This window comes from Bos grunniens, chromosome 9 (assembly GCF_055505025.1).
Source record: "Bos grunniens cultivar Pamir isolate PY7600 chromosome 9, Bosgru_T2T1.0, whole genome shotgun sequence".
NCBI classification, from domain to species: Eukaryota; Metazoa; Chordata; class Mammalia; order Artiodactyla; family Bovidae; genus Bos; species Bos grunniens.
Window position 1 is genome coordinate 89,886,372 of NC_141173.1, and position 24,285 is coordinate 89,910,656.

At 38.6% G+C, this 24,285-nt stretch overlaps 1 protein-coding gene across 5 annotated transcripts in view; it reads left to right on the top strand.

Moving 5' to 3' along the window:
* Positions 1 to 24,285, top strand: part of ESR1 (estrogen receptor 1) — a 409,016-nt gene that overhangs the window by 242,935 nt on the left and 141,796 nt on the right. For all 5 annotated transcript variants that reach the window (XM_086318369.1, XM_086318371.1, XM_086318372.1 and 2 more), the window contains one exon: positions 5,273 to 5,608. In XM_086318369.1, coding sequence (XP_086174495.1) covers positions 5,273 to 5,608 — 336 coding nt within the window. The remainder of the gene's footprint in view (positions 1 to 5,272; positions 5,609 to 24,285) is intronic.

Here is a 24,285-nt window from a genome sequence, read left to right on the forward strand (position 1 = left end):
GCATAATTGTTTAAGCAGTGAATATGTCTTCAGACCTTTTCTCCCTGCCAGGACTTTACCCCTACACTGCCTTATGATGAACTTCCCCAAGCCCGGGCAGTCTTAAAATCCTTAGGGATCTTAAAGAGTGCCCTGGGCATCATCTTTCTCCCTTTCATTCCAATGATCTGTGCTTATTAGTTTAATAAATTCTCTTCAATTAATGCTTCTTTGTGGATTAGAATCACTCAAATTCACATTAAGTACTGCTATGTGAAAGTTTTATACTTGGCTTTGAAATCCTTAACAACAGTGCAACAAAGATATTAAAGAAAGGCTTAACCCAAGGGCATGCAGTTCAAAGTGGTGGCATTTCACATGTATGGTGGGCTTGCTGGACAAGAGAGTTTGTATCTCAAGCCTGAAGGTAATCCTTGAATTTTGCAAGTTAAAAATTTTTTTAAAGGAATGTAAAGAAATTTGCTGTGATATAACTCTTGTCTAATCAGTGACACAACTTGAGATCTAATAATGTTTGTCCACTAGCAAATCTGTTAACATGACATCTGTATTGCATTGCTAAATATTTTGTTCAGTCATTCTGGGAAGTGACATTTTGGGGTGCTGAATACATCTGCTTATATGGTGCTACAAGCCAAAGTGCTATCTGTTACAAATAAACATCTCAACTGTTAAGGAGTTTGTTTAATATTTGCACGATCTAAGCTAGTTGGTTTTTTTCCTCTCTGCTTTGTGAACTTTTTAAAAAATACCAAAATGGTTGAAATAACTTAGACAAGGGAAATGAGCTTAAGTAAAATACTTATTAATCTATGTTGTCTGGAAAAATCCTTGGTAGGGAACATAGAACGAGTTTTTTAACTTTATTTGGATTTCAGTTATGCATGCCACGCATATACCCTGTCGCTATATGTAATTAGGAACTGGCTGTATATTCCATTGTGACACAGGTTGTAATTATTGGTTGTGATCTGCAATTCTCATTTAACCTAGGTTAAAATAGAGCTGGAAATTTGTCCATTTTTCACCTATTGCACTCAATTCCAGTTTGAGATTTTTTAAACTACTGTAAATATGCATTATTGTCACTGGCGTGTCACAGCTAATATGACCATTACTGCTTCCAAGTAGACACGGTGGCTTTCCTCTTTGACTTGCGCCCTGGGATCCGATCTTTGTAGTCAGGCACACAATATGTACAGCTTCCTAATTTTGCTCTGTTTGTACATCTTATAGAGCCTTTGACATTTGAAAAATATGGAGCATCTAGGGGTAAATTTAAGAAAATATTTGTCAATGCTAACTGAATCTACCTTACCATATTTGACTCTTTGATAATTTTATAAATATTCAGCTCTCATCTCCACCTCTCCAGTTGTGTTTAATTGTTCTGCATACCAAGTCTGTGGTCATTTTTGACTTGTGTTCAACAATGTGAATCAAATATTTGAGACTCAAAGAGGTGTGGTGGTTCAGCTCACTGCTGTAATAGTGCTATACCTAAACCATCTGAAGAGTCTGCTTCTAAATTTCTCCAAGAAAGGAAATCTCATGTATTGGCCCAAATGTAACATTGTCTCCTAAAGATACCTTCTTTGTCTCCTCTTCTTAGCTTCACTTCCTCTCTTCCATTGCGTTTTGGGCAGTTCATTCATTCATTCCACAAATAATAGAACTTTTGATTCATGTCTTTCTCCCTCCAAGCCAAAAACTTCATGGAGGATAACATAATCTGTCTTCGTTTAGCATTGCGTCATCTGTGAATATACATTGTTAGTATTGAACAAATGTTCACAAAATGAATACTTTAATAAGCAATTTCTAATAACTGTCACTTTTAAAAGCTAAATTGAGTTTAAAATTATTCTAGAAAACAGATTCGTCTGTAGTATGACTGCTGGGACCTTTTAAAGTGTGGGGAATACTGTGTTTTGTTTTCCTTAATTTACCTTGTGTCTATTTGTCTTTATCTTGGAAATATTTTAAAATGAAGATAAATTGCAATGATAACAGAAAGCATCAACTTCATTTTTAAAAAGTAAAATGCATGTGTATAGTCATAACTTGATTACTTAGGTAACTTTGTTTCGTCTTAGCGTGAACAAAATCACCTTTAATTATTTCTTCTTTGTTCAGATCACTTGCCTTTATCTTTCCATGTAGATCTGATATTAAAAGATTGTATTGTTTACATCTGTTTACATTCTCTATCTGTTTACATTCTCTCTCTCTTTCTAAAGTTATAGAGAGGAAGTCAAAGAGTATTTGAGTTATACGCATACACTGCCTAATATTGAAGAACAAAGCATTTTTTCACCCTAGTTGCCACCCAAAGTAGGTAAATAACAATGAGCATCATCCTCTCAAAAGTCTGACCTCAAAGTTTCTAAGAAATATGAATCTCTAGGAATTCTTTGCTTTTGATCTTCCTTTCCTGTTTTTCATCCAAGGCCACTGGTCTTACATTCTAACAGGGAAATCGTGGAGTCCTACACTCTCAGGAGAGAAAGTGCATTGAAAGTCATGTAGTACAAATACTGGGTAACTGAATGCCTTTGGTAACACCCTGTAAAGTCTTCATCTAGCCTATTCTTGGAAACCTCCAGTGATCCAGCACATCCTTTCCTGTGGCAGCAGATTCTATCTTTGTTGTCAGCGTTGAGTCTTTGTAGTGATCTCTGGCTTCTCATGATTTCCACATATTTCTTCTATTTTACTCTTTGGACTCGTAAAAAGCAAGTTGAACCCATCTCTCTTAGTCAGTTTAGGGTGCCGGAATAGAAATATCACAGACTTCATGGCTTAAACAGCAGACATTTCTCACAGTTCTGGAGCTCGGGAACTCCAAGCTTGCCAGCAGGTCTGGTGTCTGATGAGTGCCTGCATTCTGGCTTGTAGACAGCTGTCTTCTCATACCCTTACAGGGTGGAGAGAGCAAGTTGGAACCCTGGCCTCTATATATAAGGGCACTAATCCCATTCGTAAAGGCTCTACCCTCGTGACCTAATGACCTCCCAAAGGCTCATACCTTTGGGATGGTATTCAAAGTGTGAAAACCATCACACTGGGGATTAGATGTCAACATATGGATTTGGAGGGGAAACAGACATTCAGACCACAATGCCATTTTATAAGGTACAGCCCATGTGAAGGTGACACTCATGTTTCCTCTAAGTCTTTTTTTCTCTTTGGCTAACCCCTCTTGGTTCCTCAGTGGTTCTCTGTGTGACCTGATTTCGCATCTCCTCAGCATCCTCGTTACTCTGAATGGGTTTGTTTTGCTTGTCTCTGCAGCATCCAGCACTGCGTGATAGTCCAGGTGCGCTCTGATGCGCTGAGAGTAGGCTGTGTTTCGCTTCCTTAATTCAGATATTATACTCACATTAGCACATCTAGTGATGAAAAGAATTGACCAAGGACAGCAACTGGCCAAATGCAATGATTACTCTCACTTGACCTATTTTATTTCTTTTTTGTTTTGTTTGTTTAGTCACTAAGTGATGTCTGACTCTTTTGCAACCCCATGGACTGTAGCCCTCCAAGCTCCTCTGTCCATGGGATTTCCCAGGCAAGAATACTGGAGTGGGTTGCCATTTCCTTCACCAGGGGATCTTCCTGATCCAGAGACTGAACCCATGTCTCCTGCATTGGCAGGTGGATTCTTTACCACTGAGCCACCAGGGAAGCCCATTTTACTTGTAGATGTTCTTAAATTTGTCAATTGTGTGGGATACAATTTTGAAACTCTGGTAACTGGGGAAAAAACACAAACTTCATTTAGAAGCTTGGATCTTGGATCATACTTAATAGAGAATGGTCTTGGACCAGTTCATGAATCTTTCTAAAGGAGCAGTTTTCTGACATTTACCTTACAAGGTTATTGTGAGGACTAAATTAGTTGTAAAATGCATACATGTAAAGTGTATTTAAAGTGTTTAAGCACATGGTGAGTGATCAGTGTATGTTAGTGATAATAATCTTTTATGATTGTTACTTATTCCAAGAGTTCTGAGAAATGCTTATTTTGATACTGAACAAATAAGGAAGGGTCTGTGGCATCATTATATTTTTAATATCATGTAACATATCTAATCTAGATCTACAAGAATAAAAGCTATGCATAAAAACTCACCAGTGAACATTTGTCCAAACTCCTTGACAGAACAAAATAGAGCAAAATTCTGACATTAGTTATTCATTTGTTTTGGAATCAGAGGACAGGTGATCTGTTACAAAGAATTTTACTTCTCATGTCTTAAATATTAAAAATAATTGTGTTAGATTTTTACCAAAATAATTATTTCTTTTATACAAATCTAAGAAATGTTGCTTTCTGGTCTATTTTGGAGAGATTAAGAGTTTTTGAAAATATGGACCCTTGTGTTCACTTTTGTCCTTTAAAATATTTGTTTCTGCTGATGCATTTTAGTACTACAGCCTGGTGTTTTCTAGGTTAAGATGCTGAACCAAGACTCAAAGAATCTCTGGAGTCTCTCTCCTTTAATTAGTTAGAGGGAACCACAGCTGGTAAATCTTTGGGGGAAGACTATTTTCAACTCTTTTAAAACTTTAATATTAGGAAAATAGAAAGACATTTGTGACATCTTAGAACCTAGTCAACAAGTTGAGGCTCTTGGGTTGATTACTCAGGTGATGAGGTACAGCTTAATAGCAGTAAAAGACTGACTCAATAAAAGACTGACTCTGTGGAGGCTTGAGACTGTCAGATACATTTTGGATAAATCATTCCTCTTTAGTGTCTTCCATTAAGAGGTCTACTTGGGTGATAAGGACATTTATTAAATATTTTATAAAGATGCTTTTTAAATTTGCTGTTGAAAGAATATTCATAGCAGGAGCAATCTTTAATATGTCATATTTCAAGAGTAGCTAATTAATATGTTGTCTTTTTTTATAGCATCTGTTACACACACACACACACACATCCCACAATGGTTTGTAAGAGCAGCTTGTACTGGCTCACAAAAGCCTATTGTTAAATTTGTAGGAGTTTTGTACACTGCTTGATCTCAGACAAGAAGCTTGAAATTTGCCATGGTGGGAGTCGTTACACCATGGAAATTGGTGAATGCTACAAATCAAAGCCTTTTTTTCCCTCTCGTGGACAGCTGGTTGTTAAACACTTAGAAGCACAACTGTGTCCCAAACTATTTCCTTAAATAAAATAAAAGGCTGTTAGCATTAAAAATGGTTTTCATGTGAAAGTTTATATGAGCAAAAGAATAAGCTATTTTTGTGTGTGTGTTCTCAGGGATACGGAAAGACCGAAGAGGAGGGAGAATGTTGAAGCACAAGCGCCAGAGAGATGATGGGGAGGGCAGGAACGAAGCGGTGCCCTCCGGAGACATGAGAGCTGCCAACCTTTGGCCAAGCCCCATCATGATTAAACACACTAAGAAGAACAGCCCGGTGTTGTCCCTGACAGCTGACCAGATGATCAGTGCCTTGCTGGAGGCTGAGCCCCCCATAATCTATTCTGAGTATGACCCTACCAGACCTTTCAGTGAGGCTTCAATGATGGGCTTGCTGACCAACCTTGCAGACAGGGAGCTGGTACACATGATCAACTGGGCAAAGAGGGTGCCAGGTAAGAAGACCAAGCTTGACTTTTATTTTGAAGAGCCATTCACTATTCATGAACAGGTTGCCATACGTACCATGGGAGAGATAGTGGGACACAATAGCTTGTTATCTAGTTGATTTCAAGGTTATATCAGAACTGATTAATTTTCAGTAACTATACACTCTTAATTCTCCTGGAAATTAGGAAATAGTGTTTTGAAATAAAAATCTAGATGATTAAAGTCTTTAATCTGACATTATCTTTTTAACCCATCAATATTCACCCCACAAATCTGGGGTGAACACTACATAATAAATGCATTTAATATTATATGTTCACTGTGGCAGAAAATTTTAACACTAAATGATCTATGTCATATAAAATTTAAATGTTGAGGACTTTTGTTCAAAACACCTAAATTGTGAATCATCAATTTTGCTTTACAAGATTTTATTTTCAGGTATTTATGAGCTAAAGAAATAATAAGTTTTTTTTTTTTTTTTTTTTACTGAATGCCAAATATTCATTTAACCATCTATTAACATTTTAGGAACAAGGTAATGCAATAGAAAAATCAATTAGGTTCTCATCCCTGAGGGAAGCTTGTGGAAAGATAACAGTGGGTGAAGTTATACTTGATTCTTCAGCTGATATTTTCAGAACTGGTGTTCTTATAAAACATGACTGTTGCTCTATGTTCAGGCGGAAGAACTCTAGTTATTATGGAAACAAGACTAAAAATGACCTCCTCCATACCCCATAATATCCATTCAGGAGCTAACATAGATGAATCAAGGCAAGAGGAAGTTAAATCTTCTTTTCTGGGCATATAGATCAAACAAGTAATGAATTTAGATAGTGACTATCTTGTGAGTTTTCTTTTAGTTCAGTTCAGTTCAGTTCAGTCACTCAGTCGTGTCCGACTCTTTGCGACCCCATGAATCACAGCACGCCAGGCCTCCATGTCCATCACCAACTCCCAGAGTTCACTCAAACTCATGTTCATCGAGTTGGTGATGCCATCCAGCCATCTCATCCTCTGTCATCCCCTTCTCTTCCTGCCCCCAATCCCTCCCAGCATCAGGGTCTTTTCTAATGAGTCAACTCTTTGCATGAGGTGGCCAAAGTATTGGAGTTTCAGCCTCAGCATCAGTCCTTCCAATGAACACCCAGGACTGGTCTCCTTTAGGATGGACTGGTTTCTTTTAGTACATGAACTTATTATCTATGAAGCATGTTTTTTTTTTTTATTAAACAAAATAAATGAGTTTTGTACTTACATTTTAGAGATTATAGGCCAAGTGAATATATATCTGGCCTTAGATTTGCATTTATTAACATGTAAGCATCTCATCCTTTGAATAAGGAGCCAGCAATGTTGTGATCCAAACTGGATAGAAGGCATCTATTTACGTGGCAGAGGTTGGGTTACATGGAAACATGGGGATTCACAGGCATATTTAGATTTTGAGTCAGTCCAACTGGCAAATAAAGACTCCCAGCCATGTTTGGAATTAAGAGTTTTAATGAGCACTTCTCTACCTTAATATTTCTTTGTGAGGCAGATCCATAAAGTAAATATTGGAATTTAAATGTAATGTGGTTATTGGTTTTCTCTTTATATTTATTATTGCTTTCATTTTGTAGAAAGGTACTTCAGGAAAAGAACACAGACAAACAACTAATGGTCATATCCCTGAGAGCCAACTCTGAGTTGCTCTTAAGTTTTATTGTTGTATATAAGCCTGTAGTTTTGCTAATGAGTTTTGGTAATGTTAGTTACAGAGCACTGCTGAAGTCAAATATATATCTTTCATACTTAGCAGTAGATTTCCATCTTGACATTTTTATAAATTTAAAAATTTGAAGGACACTTGAAACAATGGGTTCAGTTCAGTTCAGTCACTCAGTCTTTGCGACCCCATGAAGCGCAGCATGCCAGGCCTCCCTGTCCATCACCAACTCCCGGAGTTCACTCAGACTCACATCCATCGAGTCATTGATGCCATCCAGCCATCTCATCCTCTGTCGTCCCCTTCTCCTCCTGTCCCCAATCACTCCAAGCATCAGAGTCTTTTCCAATGAGTCAACTCTTCGCATGAGGTGGCCAAAATCCTGGAGTTTCAGCTTTAGCATCATTCCTTCCAAAGAACACCCAGGGCTGATCTCCTTCAGAATGGACTGGTTGGATCTCCTTGCAGTCCAAGTGACTCTCAAGAGTCTTCTCCAACACCACAAAAAGTTCAAAAGCATCAATTCCTCAGCAATCAACTTTCTTCACAATCCAACTCTCACATCCATACATGACTACTGGAAAAACCGTAGCCTTGACTAGATGGACCTTTGTTGGCAAAGTAATGTCTCTGCTTTGTAATATGTTATCTAGGTTGGTCATAACTTTCCTTCTAAGGAGTAAGCGTCTTTTAATTTCATGGCTGCAATCACCATCTGCAGTGATTTTGGAGCCCAAAAAAATAAAGTCTGACAATGTTTTCCCATCTATTTCCCATGAAGTGATGGGACCAGATGCCATGATCTTCGTTTTCTGAAAGTTGAGCTTTAAGCCAGCTTTTTCACTCTTCTCTTTCACTTTCATCAAGAGATTTTTAGTTCCTCTTCACTTTCTTCCATAAGGGTGGTATCATCTGCATATCTGAGGTGATTGATATTTCTCCTGGCAATCTTGATTCCAGCTTGTGCTTCTTCCAGTCCAGTGTTTCTCATGATGTACTCTGCATAGAAGTTAAATAAGCAGGGTGACAATATACAGCCTTGACAGACTCCTTTTCCTATTTGGAACTAGTCTGTTGTTCCATGTCCAGTTCTAACTGTTGCTTCCTGACCTGCATATAGGTTTCTCAAGAGGCAGGTGGTCTGGTATTCCCATCTCTTTCAGTATTTTCCAGTTTATTGTGATCCACATAGTCAAAGGCTTTGGCATAGTCAAGAAAGCAGAAATAGATGTTTTTCTGGAACTCTCTTGCTTTTTCGATGATTCAGTGGATGTTGGCAATTTGATCTCTGGCTCCTCTGCCTTTTCTAAAACCAGCCTGAACATCAGGAAGTTCATGGTTCACGTATTGTTGAAGCCTGGCTTGGAGAATTTTGAGCATTACTTTACTAGTGTGTGAGATGAGTGCAATTGTGCGGTAGTTTGAGCATTCTTTGGCATTGCCTTTCTTTGGGATTGGAATGAAAACTGACCTTTTCCAGTCCTGTGGCCACTGCTGAGTTTTCTAAATTTGCTGGCATATTGAGTGCAGCACTTTCATAGCATCATCTTTCAGGATTTGAAAGAACTCAACTGGAATTCCATCACCTCCACTAGCTTTGTTCATAGTGACCCTTTCTAAGGCCCACTCAACTTCACATTCCAGGAAGTCTGGCTCTAGGTGAGTGATCACACCATCGTGATTATCTGGGTCATGAAGATCTTTTTTGTACAGTTCTCCTGTGTATTCCTGCTGCCTCTTCTTAATATCTTCTGCTTCTGTTGGGTCCATACCATTTCTGTCCTTTATCGAGCCCATCTTTGCATGAAATGTTCCTTTGGTATCTCTAATTTTCTTGAAGAGATCTCTAGTCTTTCCCATTCTGTTGTTTTCCTCTATTTCTTTGCATTGATCACTGAGAAAGGCTTTCTTATCTCTTCTTGCTATTCTTTGGAACTCTGCATTCAGATGCTTATATCTTTCCTTTTCTTCTTTGCTTTTTTGCTTCTCTTCTTTTCACAGCTATTTGTATGCCCTCCCCAGACAGCCATTTTGCTTTTTTGCATTTCTTTTCCATGGGGATGGTCTTGATCCCTGTCTCCTGTACAATGTCACGAACCTCATTCCATAGTTCATCAGGCACTCTATCTATCAGATCTAGGCCCTTAAATCTATTTCTCACTTCCACTGTATAATCATAAGGGATTTGATTTAGGTCATACCTGAATGGTCTAGTGGTTTTCCCTACTTTCTTCACTTTAAGTCTGAATTTGGCAATAAGGAGTTCATGATCTGAGCCACAGTCAGCTCCAGGTCTTCTTTTTGTTGACTGTATAGAGCTTCTCCATCTTTGACTGCAAAGAAGATAATCAATCTGATTTCGGTGTTGACCGTCTGGTGATGTCCGTGTGTAGAGTCTTCTCTTGTGTTGTTGGAAGAGGGTGTTTGCTATGACCAGTGCATTTTCTTGGCAAAACTCTATTAGTCTTTGCCCTGCTTTATTCCGTATTCCAAGACCAAATTTGCCTGTTACTCCAGTGTTTCTTTGGAGAAGGCAATGGCACCCCACTCCAGTACTCTTGCCTGGAAAATCCATGGACGGAGGAGCCTGGTAGGCTCCAGTCCATGGGGTTGCTAAGAGTTGGGAACAACTAAGCAACTTCACTTTGACTTTTCACTTTCATGCTTTGGAGAAGGAAATGGCAAACCACTCCAGTGTTCTTGCCTGGAGAATCCCAGGGACGGTCGAGCCTGATGGGCTGCCATCTATGGGGTCGCACAGAGTCGGACACGCCTGAAGTGACTTAGCAGCAGCCAGGTGTTTCTTGACTTCCTACTTTTGCATTCCAGTCCCCTATAATGAAAAGGACATCTTTTTTGGGTATTAGTTCTAAAATGTCTTGTAGGTCTTTATAGAACCGTTCAACTTGAGCTTCTTCAGCGTTACTGATTGGGGCATAGTCTTGGATTACTGTGATATTGAATGGTTTGCCTTGGAAACGAACAGAGATCATTCTGTCATTTTTGAGATTGCATCCAAGTACTGCATTTTGGACTCTTTTGTTGACCATGATGGCTACTCCATTTCTTCTAAGGGATTCCTGCCCGCAGTAGTAGATATAATGGTCATCTGAGTTAAATTCACCCATTCCAGTCCATTTTAGTTCACTGATTCCTAGAATGCTGACATTCACTCTTGCCATCTCTTGTTTAACCACTCCCAATTTGCCTTGATTCATGGACCTGACATTCCAGGTTCCTATGCAATATTGCTCTTTACAGCATTGGACCTTGCTTCTGTCACCAGTCACATCCTCTACTGGGTATTGTTTTTGCTTTGGCTCCATCCCTTCATTCTTTCTGGGGTTATTTCTCCACTGATCTCCAGTAGCATATTGGGCCCCTACTGACTTGGGGAGTTCCTCTTTCAGTATCCTATCATTTTGCCTTTTCATACTGTTCATGGGGTTCTCAAGGCAAGAATACTGAAGTGGTTTGCCATTCCCTTCTCCATTGGACCACATTCTGTCAGAAGGATGTGTTCCAGAAACAATGGGAATTAAAATTCAAATACAAAACCAGTGGGAGAAGGGCATGGTAACTCACACCAGTATTCTTGCCTAGAGAATCCCATGGACAGAGGAGCCTGGTGGGAAACCATCCCTAGGGTTGCAAAGAGTCCGACATGACTGAAGCAATAGCACGCATGCACATTACTAATGAATGAAGAATTCATGGCAATAATCATCTGTGAAAGTGAAAGTGTTAGTCACTCAGACGTGTCCAACTCTTTGAGACCCTGTGGTCTGTAACCCACCATGCTCCTCTGTCTATGGAATTCTCCGGACAAGAATATTGGAGTGGATTTCTATTCCCTTCTCTAGGGGATCTTCCCAACCCAGGGATTGAACCCGGGTCTCCCGCATTGCAGGCAGATTCTTATAACATTTTAGAATCTTCTGTATTTAGGAATAAAATGGAGATGGAAACCAAGGGAAGGAAAATATGTCCATGCTTAGCCATTCCACTGTTAAACCCCAGAACTAAACACATTTATGGTAATGAGAAGTACAGAAAAACCACTTTATAACTTGATTTGTTTAGGAGACCTGAACGTTTCCAAAGTCCTTGGGCCAAACTATGTCTTTTTATTTGATGATTTTAAAAAAAAGAATTATAAAGGTGAAAATGAAATTATATATATGCTATGGTGATAAGATGAAAAATGAGGAAAAAATAGTCTTCTGGAATCATCTTTGAAGATGATTGTCAAGTTTTTCAGAGAATTTGACAAAGTCACATTTTGAAAAGTTTTTTTACATCCAGATACCATCTGTCATTAAAAAAAAAAGCCAACTCACACGAGAAATCTGAAATCTAATATAGACAATACTATGTTTATATGGTCATAGTTTGAGATTAACAATAATATTAATCTAATATAGATTTACCTTATATAGATATACTTTTTGCCTGAGTATAAAGAGCAGTAGGAAAGCCAATTGTAGAGGTACCTGGAATTAGCTCTATGATACCTGCATGGAACATGTGGATATCCTCAGACGGCTATCAGTATAACAGATTGTGAAGTGATTTCATTTTTCAGATTTTCAGCGTTAATTGAGTATAGTTGACAGATGTAATATTTAAAGTATATGTTACAGTCATTTGATAGACATTGTAAAAGAATTCCCTACATCTAGTTAACTAAATATCCATCACTTTACCAATTTACCTTTTCTTTCTCTAATGAGACCCTTAAGTTCTTTCTTAGCAAATCAGTTATACAGTACAGTGTTTTATACTAGATCCTCAGACTTTTTTCATTATATAGCTGAGAAGTTATACTCTTATCAATCTTTATTTGTCTCATCCTCCAAACCCTGGCAACCACATGTATATTCTCTTTCTATGAATTTGACTTTTGTTTTTAGATTCCATGTATAAGTGATACCATGCAATATTTATCTTTTTCTCACTGGCTTGTTTTTAATCATAATACCCTCAAGGTCTGTTCATACTGTCGCAAATTGCAGGATTTCTTTCTTTGTCATGGCTGAATAACATTCCATTTTGTATATCGTTGTAGATACAGATTTATCAGATCTTTTTCCATTCATCTGTTGATGGTCACTTAGTTTGTTTCTGTATCTTGGATACATGAGAGTACAAATATTTATTCTGATATTCTGTTTTCAAACCTTTTGGATGTATATTTAGAATTGGGATTGCTGGATCATATGGTAGTTCTGTTTTATTTTGGCAGGAGTAGGGATCTCTTCACTGTTTTCCACAGTGGTTGCACCAGATTACAGTCTCGCCAACAGTTTACAAGGATTCCCTCATCTCCAGATCCTTACCAATACTTATTATTTGCTGTCTGTTTGATGATAACCAGTGTAATAGGTATGGGGTGATATCTCATTGTGATTTTGATTTTGATTTCCCTGATGACTGCTTGAGGACCTTTTCATGTATCCGTTGGCAATTGTATATCTTCTTTGGAAAAAAAGGTCTATTCAGTTCCTCTGCCCATTTTTTAATGAGACTGGGTTTTTTCTTTCTTTTGCTGTTGAGATATATGTGTTCTTCGTATACTTTGGATATTAACCTTTTGTCCAATAACATGATGTGCAAATATTTTCTCCCATTTGGTAGGCTGCCTCTCTGTTTTGTTGGTGGGCTCCTTTGCTATGCAACAGCTTCTTAATTTGATGAAGTCTCACTTATTTTTGCTTTTGTTGTTTTGCAAATAGAGACAATTTTATTTCTTCCTTTTTCAATTTGCATGTCATTTATTTCCTTTTCTTGCCTAATTACTATGTTAGGACTCCCAGTAAGTACTATGTTAATCAGGAGTCTTGAGACTGGATACCTTTGTCTTGTTGCTGATTTTAGACGGAAAAACTTTCTGTCTCTCAGTGTTTGGCATGATACTAGCTGTGGACTTTTTATATATGACTTTTATTATGTTGAGGTATGTTTTCTCTATACCCATTTTATTGAGAGTTTTTATTAGGAATGGATGTTGAATTTTGCAAATGCTTTTTCTCTATTGTTTATATGGTCATATACTTTTTCTTCTTCATTTTGTTAATGTTCTATATTGATTGATTTGCAGATGTTAAACCGTCTTTTTATCCCTGAAATAAGTCCCACTTAATCATGGTGTGTGATTCTTTTAATATGTTGTTGAATTTGGTGTGCTACTGTTTTGTTGAGAGCTTTTGCATCTATGTGTATCAGGAATATTGGCCTGTAATTTTCTTTTCTTGTAGTGTCCTTGTCTAGTTTTGGTATCAGGGTAATTATGGCTTTATAAAATGATTTTGGGCATATTTTCTCTTCTTCCACTTTTTGAAACAATTTGAAATTCTTCTTTAAGTGTTTGGTAGAATTCACCAGTGAAGCAATCTGAGCTTGTCTTTGTTGGTATGTTTTTGATTACTGACTCTATCTCCTTACTAGTAATGGTCTGTTAGAATTTTCTGTTTTCATGATTCAGTCTTGGTAGCTTGTATATTTCCAGAAATTTATCAGCTTTTTTCCTGTTTGTCCAGCTTGTTGGCATATAACGATTCATAGTAGTTTCTTATGATCCTTTGTATTTGTGTTATATCAGTTATAGTATTCTTTCTTTTCTGATTTTTTTTTCTTGGTAAGTCTAGCTAAAAATTTGTCTGTTTTGTAGATATTTAAAAGAAAACTGTCTCTTAGTTTCAGTGATCTATTCTGGTGACTTTTTAATCTTGACTTCATATTTCCAATCTAATCTTTGTTATTTCCTTCCTTCTACTAACTTTTGACTTAGTTTGTTTTTCTTTTCTGCTTCCTTGCAGTATTAAATTTGTTGTTAATTTGAGCACCATTTTTTTCTTCAATGTAATGAGCACTTTTCTTTTTTTCCTAATGCAGCTGTAAACTTCCTTGTTAGACTGCCCTTCTGCATTTTGTAAGTTTTGGTTTTTATTTCAATTTTTATTTGTGTCCAAGTATTTTTTATTGCTTTTTTGATTTTTCTTTGACTCATCTGTGGTTCAGAAGCATGTTGTTTAATTTCCAAATATTTGTGAATTTTACAGTTTTCTTCTTGTACTTAATTTCTAGTTTCATATCATTGTGGTTGGGAAAGATACTTTATATTTCAGTCTTCTTAAATTTATTGTCTTGTTTTGTGGTCTAACATATGATTTATCCTGGAGAATGTTCCATGTGTGCTTGAGAAAAATGTTTTCTGCTGCTACCAGAAGTTCATCTGGTCTAATATGCAGTTTATACAGTTTAAGTCCAGTGTTTTCCTTATTGATTTTCTGTGTGGGTGACCTATCCTTTGTTTAAAGTGGAGTATTGAAGCCCTCTACTGTTATTGGATTGCTGCCCACTTTCTTAAGGTCTGTTAATATTTGTTTTATGTGTCTAGGTGGTCCTATGTTGGTTGCATAAATGTTTGCAAATATTATTGTATATCATCTTATTGGATTAACCCCTTTGTCATTTTAAAATGATTTTTTGTCTCTCTGTAAAGTCTTTTGCTTGAATTCTATTAATATTTGTCTGATATAAGTGTAGCTGTCCCATTTCCTTTTGGTTTCCACTTGTATGCCGTATCATCTTCCTATCATTTCACTTTCAAGCTGCGTGTCCTTAAACCTGAAGAGAGTAACTTGTAAGTAGCATATAGTTGGATCTTGTTTTATGATCCATTCAGCCTTTTGTCTGTCTTTTCGTTGGAAAAGGTAGTCCACTTACATTTAAAGGAATCATTGACAGACATTTACTTATTACCATTTTGTTGATTTTTTTCTGACTGTTTTGAATTTCTCTGTTTCTTTTTCCTTCCTGTGCTCTTTTCCTTTGTGTCTTGGTGATGTTCTTTAATGGTGTGCTTAGGTTTCTTTCTTATGATCTTTTGTGTATTTAGTACAGGTTTTTGCTTTGTAGTTACCATGAAACTTATATAACAACTTATAAGCCTATTTTAAGTTGTTAACAACTTCCAAAGCTATATATTTTTACTCTTCTTCAGTTTTATGGTTGATGTTGTAATTTATATATTTTTACCTTGGGTATTCATTAGCAAATTACTGAAGTTATAGTGTTTCTTTTTTACCATTTTTCATACTAGATTTAAAAGTTAGTAAATACCTACCATGGTTACACATTTGGAGTATTCTGAATTTAACTCTATATTTACCTTATTATTGAGATTTATATTTTCTTTTTTTAACTGAAGGATAATTAATTGAAGGATTGTTGATTTACAGTGTTTCCAGTGTAATGTGATTCAGTTGTGTATGTGTATCTATCTATCCTATCTGTCAGATTCTTTTCCATTATAGGTTATTATGTTGAATATAGTTTCCTGTGCTATGCAGTAGGTCCTTGTTTATCTGTTTCTTAGATTTATACTTTGATATGTTTTCCTGTTACTAATTAACATCCTTTCATTTAAGGAATACCTTTAACGTTTCTTTAAAGGCTAGTCTAGTGATGAGTCCCTTCGATTTTTGCTTATCTGGTAAACTCTTGATCTCTCCTTCAATACTGAAGGAAAACGGCTAGGTAGAGTATTCTTGGTTGGTGTTCTTTTTTTTTTCTTCAGTTCAGTTCAGTCCAGTCGCTCAGTCATGTCTGACTCTTTGTGACCCCATGAACTGCAGCATGCCAGGCCTCCCTGTCCATCACCAACTCCGTAGTTTACCCAAACTCATGTCTGTTGAGTCGGTGATGCCATCCAACCATCTCATCCTCTGTCGTTCCCTTCTTCTCTTGCCCTCGATCTATTTTTTCTTCAACACTCTGAATATATGATGCCCTGTAAAGTTTCTGTTGAAATATTGCTGATAGTCTTACCTATCTTGTATGTAACAAGTTGTTTTTTCTCTCGGTTCTTTTAAGATTATCTCCTTGTTTTTAACTTTTAATACTTTAATTTTAATGTGTCATGCTGTGAGTCTCCTTGGGCTCATCTTATTTGAAACTCTTTGAGAAGCCCAGATCTGGATATCTGTTTCTTTCTCCAGGTTAGGGAAATTTTCAGTGATTATTTCTTTAGCTTTCTACTCTTTTCACTTTCCTTTTTTTCTGAGACTTCTGTAATGTGAATGTTGGTTTACTTGATGTTGTCCTTATATAAATTCCTTAAACCATCTTCACTCTTTTTCATGTTTTTGTTTTTTTTTTTTTTTACTCTTCTGATTGGATGACTTCCACTACCCTGTTTTTTAATTTGCTGATCCTTTCTTCTGCTTGATCTAGCTGATATTGAACCCTTCTATTGAATTTTTCACTGTAGTTATTAATAGTGTATTCTTTTGTACTGTGGTTTCTGTTTTGTACTTATATTTCCTGTGTCTTTGTTGAATTTCTCACTTTGTTTTTGCCTTGTTCTTCTGATCTTGGTACACATCTTTGTGATCATAACTTTCAACTCTTTATTAGGTAAATCACTTATCTCCATTTAGTTAAAGTCTGTTTCTGAGATTTTATCTTGTTCTTTTGTTTGGAACATATTCCTCTGATTTTTCATTTTCCTTGACTCCCTTCATTGGTTTCTTTGCCTTAGATAAAACAATTACCTCTCCCAGTCTTGACAGAGTGATCTCATGTTGGAGATGAACCTTACTGATCAGCCCAGCCTGAGCTCTTGGTTGTCTCTCAGACCTTTGTGATTTTTCCAAGGTGACTTCTTTGTTTTAGAGGCTCCCAGTAGTTGAGAGTATGCCAAGACCTGTCAGTATCTGAAAGGGAAGGATCTCGGTGAGCATGTAGATACAAACTGATTAGAGCTGGACCTTCAGGTCCCAGCTTTTAATGTATACAAATAGATCTCTTTTAGGGGAAGACTGAGTGGTGGGATTTTGTTTGCTTCTTCTGTGCTGAGCCTTGGAAGGATAACCTCTTAAGAACCCTTTGTTTGCTAAAGACCTGTGGGGCTGATAAGTGCAAGCTCTGCTGGACACTACAGCCAGATGATAAAGTTATGTTTTCCTTAGGTGGCATCTGCAAAAGCTAGCATACCAAGTATATGTACAAGCTCCTTCCAGAGATATATTAGTGATTTGGAACAGGTTACAAGGAGAATGCAGAGATGGTATGTAATGCCTTCCCGGTTTCTGGGGGAGAATCAGTTATTCTCTGCTGCTGCTGCTGCTAAGTCACTTCAGTTGTGTCCGACTCTATGCGACCCCAGAGACGACAGTCCAACAGGCTCCCCCATCCCTGGGATTCTCCAGGCAAGAACACTGGAGTGGGTTGCCATTTCCTTCTCCAATGCATGAAAGTGAAAAGTGAAAGGGAAGTCCCTCAGTCGTGTCCGACTCTAGCGACCCCATGGACTGCAGCCTTCCAGGCTCCTCCATCCATGGGATTTTCCAGGCAAAAGTACTGGAGTGGGGTGCCATTGCCTTCTCCCAGTCATTCTCTAGATGGTGCTAAACTAGAAACCTGACTCTCAGATAGCAGCTCTTAAGGTATGCAGATGGGCCTTTTTCAGGAAAAACTCGGAGATGAATGTATCTGTTTGCTTCTTTTGTACTGGACCCTGAGAAGATTGTGAGTCCTAGTGACCCATTAAGAACAATTTGTTTGCTTTAGTATTGTGAGTGTGGTAGATATAAGCCCTGTTGGCTTTCAGAGCAGTGTGTTTTGGGGGCATATCCCTGGGGTGCTAGATATTAGGATCAACCCTTCCCTCCTCAGGGAGAAGCTAGGAGTGGTGAGTTCCCTCCTAATTGTACAGTGCTGTACAAATTTTGAGTGTGTTTATGGTAAGAATATGTCTCAGTCTTTCCTACCCATTTAAATGTGAGTATTTTTTCATTTACCCAAAGTGAAGGAATCAGTCAACTAGTTTCTGGATTTCTTTTAGGGGAAATCACTCTGCGTGTAATGGAGATATGTCCATGGGAGGTTATGAGTTCAAGGGTCTCCTACATCTCCATCTTGGACCATACCCCCCGTTGACTTCATTTTGCATGATGAATTTTAATTAAAAAAACAGTCAATTCATTGGACTATTTTATTCTAGAAGTATACTTTAGTAATAAAATACTGTCTGAATTTTCAAATGTTGGTGATTTTAAGTTGAATTTCCCTTTATCTTAATATCTAGGGCTTATTTTTGACTTGCAATGTCTCTCTACTCAGACTCAAGATATGAAGAGCATTATGATACATCATGCAAGGATGATAATCAAGTTCCTATCTGTAAAGTACTTATAGTTAACCTAGCTAAAGATCACATCATGACATCAATTTTTTTCCTCTCTGCAATTTAAGAAAGCAGCAGCAAGGAGAATGATAAAAACCTACCTACCTACTGCACTCCAGCAAGTTATGTTTTTTCATAACACATGTTACATACCTGCTCTTACTATAGAGAATGATTTTTCTCTTTATCGTTTCCACTGAATTTGTTAATCTTTAAGAAGCACTTGGGTTTCCCAGGTGGTGCTAGTGGTAAAGAACCCACGTGCAAGGCAAGAAGCATAATGAGATGCGGGTTCAGTCCCGAGTGGGGAAGATCCCCTGGAGGAGGGCATGGCAGCCCACTCCAGTATTGTTGCCTGGAGAATCCCATGGACAGAGGAACCTGGCAGGGTGCGCTCCACAGGGTCTCAAAGAGTTGGACCCGACTGAAGCAACTTAGCATATATGCAGGCAAGAAGCACTTTACATAATCTATCTGTGGATGGAGAATTAGTTTTAAGAGATTGTTAAATCTCAATTTATTATTATCATATACATGGTGAAATGTCAGCAAATGCAACATCATTATCTGAAGGTCAAAAAGGAAAAGAAGTATGACTGCAAAGTTGTTATGTTTTTAATTTCTGCGTCACACTCATTTGCATCTTTGACTGGCTGATTCTTAGTTTCAGTGTGAATCAAGTACATTTGATTTTTACCCCCAGAAGCTTGACTTGCACCATGAAACCATTCATTTGACTTGTAAAAAATTATACATTTTCCAAAATTCACTATAATTTTGAATACCTGAAGGGCAATTTCATACTTCATGTTTATGTTCTAGTTTTGTCTAGTGGATATTTGGACAAATATCTAGCCCTGGGCTCTTCACTGCCTTTTAAAGGCTGATGAGTAGAAGCCTGACAGTCTCACTGACCCACAGGGACATCTGGGAGGGTTATGAGGATGCTGAGGGTTATGAGGAAGCTGCTGGCCCAGGAAGAATAATACAAAGGACATATGTCGACAGTTGAGCTCAATTTCATGGGAAACATATTACATTACCCACTTATTCTTTCTTTCAGTGGCAAACTAGATGACTTTTCTCCTTCTCCTTTCCTGCCCAAGGCCCTTTCTACTCAATAACTAGAGAGTCCCCACTTCCTTCTGAGCCCTGACTCCCCATCATTTGGCTGTGCATTCCTTTCTTCTTCTGTTTGGTCCCAGGGGGAGGGGAGAGCTTCACTTTTTCTGGGTACACCCCCCATGAGCCCCAACCACAGGTTTCTCAGGAGCTTCTTATATTGTCTCTGGGGGTGCAAGTTTGTCTTAGCTGTGCCAGGGCTCAAGGCTGTGTCTGCCCCTGTGTTTACTAGGAGTCTAGTAATTAGCTTCCTGGACTGTAACTCATCCTCCTCTCTCAAATTAGAAATGAACTGAGCTCAGGACATTCTTGTTGAGTGACTTAATAAATGAATGAATGAATGATGCTCTTTGAAACCCCTGATTTTTAAGAAATCTCTAAGCCCTGTTAGAATTCAGTTTTTCCACAAAGTCGATGCGATTTTTAAGGTAAGGGTGTTACTCTTTTTTTCCTTCCTTCAGAAACCACCTGCTGTTCTGACAGTCCTCTCGCAGCTGCCTTCATGAGTCTCATTCCCAACCCTTCTTTTTAAAAAAATTAATGTATTTATTTTAATTGGAGGCTAATTACTTTACAATATTGTAGTTATTTTTGCCATACATTGACATGAATCAGCCATGGGTATACATGAGGGCCAAGAGCAGTATCCACAGGCATGGACAGAGCTTAGGCTGAGGACTTTAACAGGCTTCCTTGGCCAGCAGCAAGGTAGTTTCACTTCATGAGAGTGTAATTTAAACCTTAAAATGGATATGGCCAAGAGGAGAGCACAATACCTCAGTCTGGAAATTGGGAGCATCTTTAAGGGACACGTTTCTATTCTGGGAGGTGGATTCCAGGGACTTGGCAATCCTACCCTGTATTCTGATTCCCAACCTGTAATCAGACCAGGGGACCCTACTCTAAAGCTGTCCTAGTTTTTCAGCCTGTTTCAGCGTGGCACAGTGATGAATGATAACTTGGAAGTGACTTGGAAGCATAGGTGATGTCCCAGAGAGGCAACAGATACTTAGGTTTAAGGGTAAGATTTGTGGTTTAGATTTTGCAGCCTTTCTATAATAAGAGCCTTAGGATTTGGGTTAGAAACCCCCGCATGAACGGTGGCAGCCCCCTGGGAGCTTTCACTGGAGTGTTCCATTTCCAAGTCAGTCTTGCCCAGGCTTTCACTGCTCCTCTGGAAGCTCTGGTTGAAATCCAAGGAAAGCAGCTACTTACTTCATTTTTTTCTTTCGCTTGAAACTTTGAAACCCCATAGAAGCTTGTTGGCCCAGATGCAGTTAAACCTTTAAAATCCTTTTCTCATCTTGAGAGTATATGGGGAAAACGCTCCATCTGGGCTTCTTTGCCCTGCCCTCCTCAGGGTTCTGTTTCATTGAGTCTGGGCTGGGACCCCTGGGTTCTCAAGCCACCCTATGGGGAGCTGTTGGCCTTTGGCTCTGCTACTTCTGGGGGAAATTTGGCATGGAGAATGTCAGGGTTTTTTTGTATCTATGGTTGGGAGGATCCCCTGGAGAAGGGAATGGCTCTGCACTCCAGTATTCTTACCTGGAGAATTCCCTGGACAGAGCTGCCTTGCAGGCTACAGCCCGTGGGGTCGCAGACTGAAGTGACTTAGCACACACACATACACACATATATATGTGCTAAACAGATGTAATGCTGTTGAAATGTGTTGAAACAGGTGGAATTGTATCCCCCCAAAATATGTGTGGAAATTCTAACCCCTTTATCTCAGAATGTGCTCTTATTTGGAAATAGGGTCTTATAGGGTAGATAAAATTCAAGTGAGTTCATTAGAGTGAGCCTGAATACTTTTAAAAAGAGGAAATTTGGGAGAGAGACACACAGAGCGGGAAGGTGATGTGAAGGCTCACAGAGAAAAGATGGCCTTGTAATCGGAGAGATGCATCTCCAGGCTAAGGAAAACCACAGACTGTCCGTAAACACCAAAGGCAGATGAGGTCAGAAAGGACCCTCCTTTAGAGCCCTCTGAGAGAGCAGCGCCCTGTCACCTTGATTTCAGACTCATTTCTGTTGTTATTTTATAGTTTGTATGAAAGTCCTAGCAATTGATTACCAAACATTTATTGATTCTTGGCTGTGCTGGGTCTTCATTGCTCGTGGGCTTTTTCTCTAGCTGTGACAAGTGGGAGCTACTCTCTACTTGCCGTCCACAGGCTTCTCATTGTGGTGGCTCCTCTTGTTAGGGAACAAGGACCCCAGGGCAAGTGGACTTCAGTAGCTGTGGCTCCCGGGCTCTAGAGCACAGGCTCAGTAGCTGCGGTACGTGGGCTTAGTCGCTCCTCGGCATGTGGGATCTTTGCAGACCAAGGATCGAACCCATGTCTCCTGCATAGGCCGGTGGATTCTTTACCACTGAGCCACTAGGGAAGCCCACCAACAGATATAAAAATAAAAAAGGCTGACTTTTAAGGCAAAAGAAAGAAGGACTTTTTGATTTAAAAGGATGTTGGGCTCATCTGATGGAGGCTTGGCTAATCATTTACTCTGTAGATTCTCTCCTTTGCCTGTCCAAGTGGTTCCCTGAACTTCTGACCTTGAAGTTGGTTTAGAGCTTCAACAGTTCTGTGCACCTTCCTGGCAAATGCCTGGTAAAAATTTTTAACCAACAAAAGAATGTTTTCGTCTGTTCCTTTGGTAGTTTCCCTTTTTGCATTTATGTCTTTGATCCATTTGAATTTGTCCTGGTTTACACTGTGAGGTGTGCTCTAACATTTTTCTACACGTGGCCGCACAGCTGTTTCGATTCCATTCATTGAACCACCCCCTACAGAAGTATTGTTAAGACTTCTTTTCTTGACCTTCCAAGTTTACTGTTTGTTAAAGAGCTTTTATTATTTATCTTTTTAAGCACTTTTAGAGTGATAGATATGACCCCTTAGTTTACATGTTTCATCATTTTTCCCCCAGTTCTGAAATTAAAAAAACAAAGGACTTATTCACAAGCTATAAATTTTGCTTAATTTATATTAGCTGAATATATAATGTGATTTGTGTATCTTGTGCAGATATATTTTGTAACATTCCATTGATTTTATAAATAAGGAGGAAAAGTTCATGAGATGTGACACATTTAGAAAAGATTACTGCTGATAAGAGGTAATCAATAGAATTATCATTTAATATTCACAGGACAGAAAAATTGTTCCCAGGAGAGAAAAAGAAGGCTGCACCAAGCTTCCCTTCTCTCTGGGGAAGGTCTTGCCCAGATTCTCCAGTACTGGGCCCTGAGCACTTTGCTGCTTTTAACCAACTTGAAAAGCTAGTCTCCTCAGAGCCTCAGCTATTAATTTTTAGGCTCATGATTCCAGATTTCTTTCTGGAGGTTGGGACACCTAAATATTCAGTTCCCACTTTCAAATGCCCACATTGCTACCAATATATCTAAAATCAAACTAGTCATTTTCTCTTTCTGCCCTTGTAACAAACTCATTTGTTTCTCTTAATCCTCCCCATTTCTGCCAGGGGCTCCAGCCTTCTTCTCCATCTAACTTTGAATCCTGTTTGTATCTGGTACTTCTTCACTGTGGATTATCACTTCTTCATCCTCAGCATCTCTAGATTTTGGCTCTGTTTTCATTCCACTGTCACCACCCTGGTCCGCATCCCCATTGTTTTGCAAGCCCAAATTACTATCATATCCTCCTAGCTGGTCTGTTTTTGATTCCAACCTCTCCTCCCTTCAATTCCTCCTGCTCGTCCCTGCCAGAGTAATTTCTATAAATCATCATTTCAAAATGCTCCACTCCCTGTGTTAGTTTCACAATGGCTGCCATAACAATGTTTCACAAACTGGATGGCTTAAAATGCTAGAAATCGATCCTCTCACAGTTCTAGAGGCCGCATGTCTGAAATCAAGATGTTAACAGTGTTGTGCTCTCTCTGAAGGCAGGGCAGCTCTTTCCTGGCATCTTCTTGGCTTCTAGAGGCTTCCGGCAACCCTTGACATCCCTTTGTTTACAGTACTTCTCTGCAATCTCTGTCCCTCGATTGTCACAAGATGTTCTTCTCGTGTGTCTGTAGCCAAGCTTCCCTCTTCTTATAAGGACACCTGGGCCCACCCTAATCCAGTGTGATCTCACCCTACTTGATTAAATCTGCAAAGACTATTTTTGAATAAGATCACATTCATAGGTTCTGGGTGAATATGTGTTTCAGGGGAGACAACTATTCAATTAAAAATTTGGCAGTAGACTTGACTGTCTAACTTAATAATGGCTTTAATAGAAAAGTGATGGTGTCCCTTGAAATTTAAAATGCAGAATTAGACTATGCCTCAGGGCACCAGATCCCAGGTTAATCTTTTACAGAGCCTTGGGAAGACCCACTGGCTCTCTCTCATCTTGTTTGATTTCTACTTTCCAACCCAATCTCCCTGCCTCACACTTCCTGCCAGTTTCTGCTCCACACGGTATATTCATTTTATTTTTCTTCTGCTTGAATACCTGCGTCTCCCTCTGTCTGTTTCAGTTCTATGCTCATTTTCCCCCCAAAGGGACATTTCAACTTCTACTTCCTTTCTGAAACTTCAAACTAGCTTAACCAGCATAATCTCGGATCGAGTGTGCCATCACAGGGTAACCAATCCATGGTCCAGGGTGCCTTGTCAGATGTATATACATCAACTAAATCAA